The 6,640-nt window shown below is 35.5% G+C and overlaps 1 protein-coding gene across 1 annotated transcript; it reads right to left on the reverse strand.

Moving 5' to 3' along the window:
• Nucleotides 1-2,643: 2,643 nt before the first annotated feature.
• LOC123562154 (neuropeptide FF receptor 2-like) lies at nt 2,644-5,564 on the reverse strand. The gene is made up of 4 exons (XM_053525472.1): nt 5,213-5,564; nt 3,975-3,982; nt 3,258-3,359; nt 2,644-2,814 (listed from the first exon to the last, which is right to left on the reverse strand). The coding sequence occupies exons 1-4, from the start codon at nt 5,562-5,564 to the stop codon at nt 2,644-2,646; spliced, it is 633 nt and encodes a 210-aa protein (XP_053381447.1).
• Nucleotides 5,565-6,640: the final 1,076 nt, after the last annotated feature.

The raw sequence follows: 6,640 nt of genomic DNA on the forward strand, positions 1-6,640 counted from the left end.
GGTTTTTAGTAGGGCGTCGTTTTTTTTTATTGTTTTACATTTGTGGGCCTTTGTTTTTTAGCTCATGTGACCCCGGGTTTTTAAATTGACCTAAAATTTCAAATAAAAAAATCTGCCAATTTTCATGAAGATTTCCCTTGAAAAAATGGTCTCCCCCGAAGGGCATAAAAGGGTTTTTTTTTCTTTATTTTTACCTAGCCCCAGTTTTCCAAAGGGGAGTTTACCCTGTTTTGAACTTTATTAGATATTTTCAAATAAAAAAAACGATCAAATTTTTATGAAATCCCTTGAAAAATATGGCCTCTAGAGAGGTCAAAAATTTTAATAATTTTAGGGCCCACTGACCTAGGTTTTTTACTGCAGTTGACCAGTTTCAAATTTTTACCAAGATTCATCAAAAATGAACATTTAGACCAAAATTCATACCCAAAACCCCTGAAAAATTTTGGGCCCTAGAGAGGTCACAAGGTTTTTTTTTATTTTTGGGCCTACTGACCCAGTTTTGTAAGGGACCCGACCCAGTTTCAAACTTACCTTGATATCACCCCAAAGGGTTAAAATTTTGGGCCAAATTTTTAAAGGAGGGTCCCTTCACAAGTATGGCCTTAAGGGGGACCAAAGGGTTTTTCCCATTTTTAAGGCTACTTACCCAGTTTTTTTATTGCACATAACCCGTTTCGAACTTGACCTAAATATCACAAGATAAACATTTCAGACCAATTTTCATAAGTTCCCAAAAACATATGGCCTTTAGAGAGGTCCAAGGTTTTTTTTATTATTTGACCCATTTACCTTTTTTTTGGCGGCACCCTAACCCATTTTGAAGTTGGCCTAGATTTCACAAGATGAACATTCAACCAACTTTCAAACAATCCCATGGAAAAAATTTTGGGCCCCTTTTTAAGGGGGTCCCAAAGGTTTTTTTTATTTTTTTGCCTACGGAAACCCAGTTTTTAAAAGGGCCCTACCCACTTTCAAACTTTACCTAGATATCATCAAGGTGAAAATTTTGACCAATTTTTATGAAAATCTCGTGAAATATATGGCCTTAGAAGGGCACAAGGTTTTTCTATTTTTTAAAAATACTGACCTATTTTTGATTGCCCGTGACTTCCCCTTTTGGGAAATTGACCTAGAACCAAGAAGAACATTCAAAAACCCAAATTTTTATACGATCCCTTGAAAAAAAAAGGCCTTTAGGAGGTCAAAGGTTTTTCTAAATTTTTTGACCTACTGACCCAGTTTTAGACGGCATGTAAAACCCTTTCAAACTTAACCTTTGATTCATCAAGGGGAACATTCAGAACCCCAATTTTTATGAGATCTTTTGAAATTTTTTGGCCTCTACAGAAGGTTCCAAAGTTTTTTCCATTTTTTTGGGCCTACTGACCTAGTTTTTGATGGCACTGACCCCCCTTTCAAACTTGACCTGTATCATTAAAATGAACATTTTGACCAATTTTCATGAAGATCTTTTGGAAAAAAAATGGCCCCTAAAGAAGGGCCAAGGTTTTTTTATTTTTTTGACCTCCCGACCCAGTTTTTTAAAGGGAAAGTGACCCAGTTTTAAACTTTACCTAGATATCTCAAGATGAACATTTTAAATAACTTTCATACAGATCCATTTTAAAAAAGTGGGCCTCTAGAAAAGGTCCCCGTTTTTATCCCCCTGTCACCAAAATGACAAGGGGAAACTTTTGTTTATCGCGCGGGTTTACCTCTTTGAGGGGAATAGTTTTGAATGGTTTTTTCATGAAAATTGTTTAGAAATGTTCACCTTTATTTATATCTAGGGGCAAAATTCGAAAAATGGGTCCCCGTGCCCTCAAAAACTAGGTCATTTGGTCAAAATAAAAAAACCTTTTTTTTTTTTTTTTTTTGACCTCTCTAGAGGTCATATTTTTCAATGGGTCTTATGAAAATTTGGGCAGAATTTTTATCTTGTGATTCTAGGTCAGGTTTAAAACTGGGGCCCATGAGCTCAAAAACTAGGTCACTATGTCAAATATAGAAAAAAGCAATGCCATACACAGTTCAAAACAGAGGTCTTGTGGGAAGGAGGTGAGGCTAATGGCCGACGCGATGCGAGTGGTCCGAGCTATTGTGTTTTTACGTGTACTCTTCTCAGCTCCAGGGTGCGCGGGGCCAGAGAGTATGATATGAGAGACAGGCTTTTTTGGTTGATGCAGAGCCAACAAAGGAGGTGATCTAGTCGAGGTTGCCATGGACTGCATACAGGGATTTTGACGAATCAGAGTTTTTTATATTTTGGATCTCTCAGATCGTTCAGCACGACATTTATGGTTGTGTTAATTTACTGGTATAATTTTTTCGGCTTGGTTGGTTCCTTTAGATCATGTAGATTTGGGTATTGTTTAATCACCCCTTGGTGCCCCCTTTTTAATTCTGTCTATAATGAGTGCATGTGCAGGCTCCGTAACCTCAAATCCCCTCTTTAAACACCTTTTTGTTTAGTTCTGTTCATTGTTTTCTCATTTAGGGCAAACCCTTTATTTTAACTTTATACGCAACTTTCATGGAATTACACTGTGTGTATCATTGAAGGTTTCATGTACACTGTGGTATGAATACATCTGCGGGTGCCACAAAATTATATTTTAGTACTTGTAACTTGTGTAAATATTATTGAGTTGAGTCTGAACCCGGGACTTGAGGGCATGGTAGGTAGCTTGCATCTTCAAACCCCTTTCTGAAGTTTTCGTTGAAGCACCCGTAAAGAACGGGATTTATAGCACTGTTGGAGTAGGCGACATAAAGGGCAGCGTATTTTGCTCCAAAAATATAGTTCTCAATCTGTAAATAATGTTCATCAATTTGATTACACATTTTCAAAAATCAGAATGAAGATTAATTAACCTTTACCCTGCTAAATTTCTAAAATGGACTGGTCCGTCATTCAATTTTGTCAGTACCACTTATTATTCAAAGGGTTGTTCACTGAAAATTTACTCACAGCCGCTAGCAGGCTAAAGGTTAATTATGCCTGAAATACATATTTTATCGAAAATATCAAAACCAAATGGCATTGATATAACGAAAGCTTAATGGACGTGATAAACCCAAGAATGAAATGTAAAAATATGATACGTTTCCTATTTAACGAGATCATATCGACGGATTAAAAGTGTATTTTCGTTTAGTTCACTTTCGCTCTGACCTCTCCATATTATTTACTGCAAAAAGTAAAATTACAACTAGCCAATATCCGAAGAGTAAATTCAAATATTGATACATACTGGTTCGTCTTCAGTGCGAAAAATGTCCCAGAGAATAAAGACTTGCTGGGGTGTCCAACATATGATGAATGTCGTCAATACTGCTATCAACATTCGAATCACCTACAATAATTGTAACATTCTAATGAAGGGAAATAAATTCAACCAAACAAAATTATTTGTTAACAGTAATTTAGAAATCTGTATAATTCTGATCAGATAAGGTGATCGTGAGAAGAATGCCGGTACGGGTTATTGATTACGTCTATTGATTAATGGCTCAACGTTTACTTCAGAGATGAATAAGTAAGAAATAAGTAACCTTTTTCTTATCCTATCTGTGCTGTTGTGTAGCTTGTCACGGTTCCAGTATTTTACGTTAAATCAGTTTAATTGATATCATTGTAATAGCACTCAGCATTTATGAATACTGGAACAAAAGACATGACTACACACCAAAACTGTATCGTATATATTCCTTCCTGGCATTTCTGGTGAACATTCTCGGTCCTACGAAACTTTTGGCACACTTCCTCACACCAGATTTCATGTCCTTTAGCCCCGAAATAATCAAAACCTTTGGCGCACTACAAAGCTGGGCAATGCCACGCCCGTGAGATAATCCAAACTGCTACCAATAATTATGGTTACGAATACTGGGTCAAACATTGCTTAAGGTAAAATGATTGCCACGACGATCCGCCGATATAGTCCGTAGTGTTAGGACACTGGACTAACCGCAAGCACTGAAATATGAATAAGCATTATATGAAACAGTTTTCTTACGTGTATTCTACTAAGTCGCGTCCTTTTACCGGGAAGGGGTAGGGAAGGAAACGATATTGTCCAAAACCATACAGCTATTAATTTATTTTGAGAACTGTTTCATTTTTTCGCTCTCTCACGTCTTGATAAGCTACATTTTATTGAATTACTATTAACCTCTAAACCTTTTGAAGAAAAAAACCTTTATATATTTAAGAATGTTGAATCTATTAAAACAACACTCCAAGTTTACTCCTTTTCGCTTCTCCCCATGTCTCTATTTGGTAAATAAAATCGTTACGCCGCCATTTCTATCAGGCATGAGATAGGATCTCGAGTTTGCAAATTTCGACAGATGATAAATAGGCTAAAACTTCATACTGAAACGCAGCAGAGTAAAAGAAAACTCGATGCTGTTAAGAAAGGGCATTTGGAAAGGAAGGAAGATTAGAAATATTTTTGGAATAGTTGTTATAGACCTACGTAGACTTACATTTTATTTGGTAGTGATCAGCCTTCAAGAAGAAAATATTTAAATTTCATTCGGAATAAGCATCCATTCTCAGGAAAAATTTGATTAGATTCTTTAACACTGAGAAGTCAACTCTATTTGACAAAAATTGCAAAATATGGGCCCCGTGTAAAATAAGCAATATCTTGCATTTTATTTGTTTATTCATGAAATTTTGATCTAGGATCCATTTAGTCGTCAAGATGTTTGTTATTTTCCATGGAAATCAAGCTAATATTAATAACAAAGGGATATTAACAATGCTTAAATGTGACAAAAAGCACTTGATTTCTCCTAAAATCAACCGAAATATGCCCATCTGGTCTAAATCTGGGTTGTAAATTCAAACAATTATTTGACATTAAAGAGTTTTAAGTCTTTATTCATCATTTTACACCATCTGAAACAGATACATGTTTTTGGGGGGTGTTCTTTTTTATTTGGTGGGGCATTGTTGCCAAAAACAGGTAATTTTACCAAATTGTTTGTTGGATTGTAAACTATCAAAAGCGTTTCCAAATTTTTTATAACCAGACTAATACATTAAAATAACGGTTACCTAATACCTTGATCTTTCAAAAACATATTGAAATCCATAAAAACTTCTTTTAATTACAGGTATTACTAGTGGCATCGAAAAGTGAATAGTTACAACGGGAAAACGCGTGTGTATATTTAGAAATTGAATAATCATTCTTACCTTGCACGAAGGTGTTCATTTTACACACATTAGCTCCGAAGGGATATTCTTTTGTTATACTATTTCCTGCATGTGCCCACATACAGGAACATCCGACCATTATGTCACTTATGGCCAAGTTCAAAAGTAAAACATTTATTGTTGTCCTCATATGTTTATTCATGATAACTGTAAGGATTACAATACTATTTCCGACAATATCCATTAGGAACGCTATGATATAAAAGACTACTTTTAAGCCTATTTCCCACTTCGGAATATCTTTTGGTAATCCTATAGCCGTAAAATTTTCTGTTATATATGGATCATAATAGCTGATGTCCGGTACTTCAGTTCCTGGTTCACATGCCATTTTTGGCTACTTAGGATCCTTCATAGTCCTTTTTTTCCGTTTGTAAGTTTTTGTATACAACTATGTTTTCATGTTGAAAGAAACTCAATAAAACGTTAATTAAAAGTTTCAATTAAAAAAAAAACACACATTAATAATGTAACAGAAATTCCACCACTTTCCAGTCACTAAAAGTCTAATTACTAATTTCACATTCAGTAAAAAGCGTTCGCTCTCGAGTTACGTCTTTCATACGGATACCCCGGTTTTGTTGATCAATATGTAGCACGCAGCTATTAAATATATCTGCCGCTGAGAAACATTCGCTAGCTCATCTGATTATCTGGAAAATGTCGCTTAATTGTTAGACATTTCGTTCCAATATATATAATACGTTTGTAATTCGGTACATTTTTTTAGCTCACTTGAGCACAAAGTGTTCGGGGTGAGCTATTGTGATCACTCACCAATCGGCGTCCGTCCGTCGTCTATCTGTCCAGCCACACTAGAAGTTGGTGAAACTTTGGCTTGATGTTCCTTGGGTGGTCCTCTTCCAAAACTGTTCAAATGGTTTCGCTTGGTTACATACAGGTGCCACCAGAGCTAAAAATAGATAAATCTTTAAACGAAATCTCCTTCTAAACCGCGGGACCGATTTTGAAATAATTTCATATAAAAGGTCCTTATGTAACCCTCTACCAAGATTGTTCAAATAAAATAAAAATGGCCGCCCGAGGGCGTTGTCACTTGTCCCTGTATGTTCATAGTGGAAACTTTAAAAATCTTTTTGTATGAAACTGCTGTCCCGATTGTTTATATTTTTAATTTCATTTCATGAAATGAATATATTTTTAATCTGATCTGGAGCCAGATTCTTTTAAAAAATTGTTAAAGTCAGAATATTTTTAAGCCCATCATCAGGTTGTTTCATAAAAATTCTCACTGTTGCCTTTCTATTTGGCAATTAACAGATCTAGCAATAAACTGCAAACACAAGTTAATGAATTTGCGCAATTAAGCAATAATTGATGAGCATAAAACAAATATTCGACTGTCCCATGATATGCCTGTTGCATAAACGGCGCTAGTGCAAATAG

This window comes from Mercenaria mercenaria, chromosome 2, assembly GCF_021730395.1.
Source record: "Mercenaria mercenaria strain notata chromosome 2, MADL_Memer_1, whole genome shotgun sequence".
NCBI classification, from domain to species: domain Eukaryota; kingdom Metazoa; phylum Mollusca; class Bivalvia; order Venerida; family Veneridae; genus Mercenaria; species Mercenaria mercenaria.

Excerpts from the sequence above, each read along its gene's own strand:
- LOC123562154 (XM_053525472.1), bottom strand. The coding sequence starts at position 5,564 with ATGGCATGTGAACCAGGAACTGAAGTACCGGACATCAGCTATTATGAT. Across the intron at positions 2,815-3,257 it reads TTCGCACTGAAGACGAACCA|ATTGAGAACTATATTTTTGG; the intron begins GTATGTATCAAT and ends CATTATTTACAG.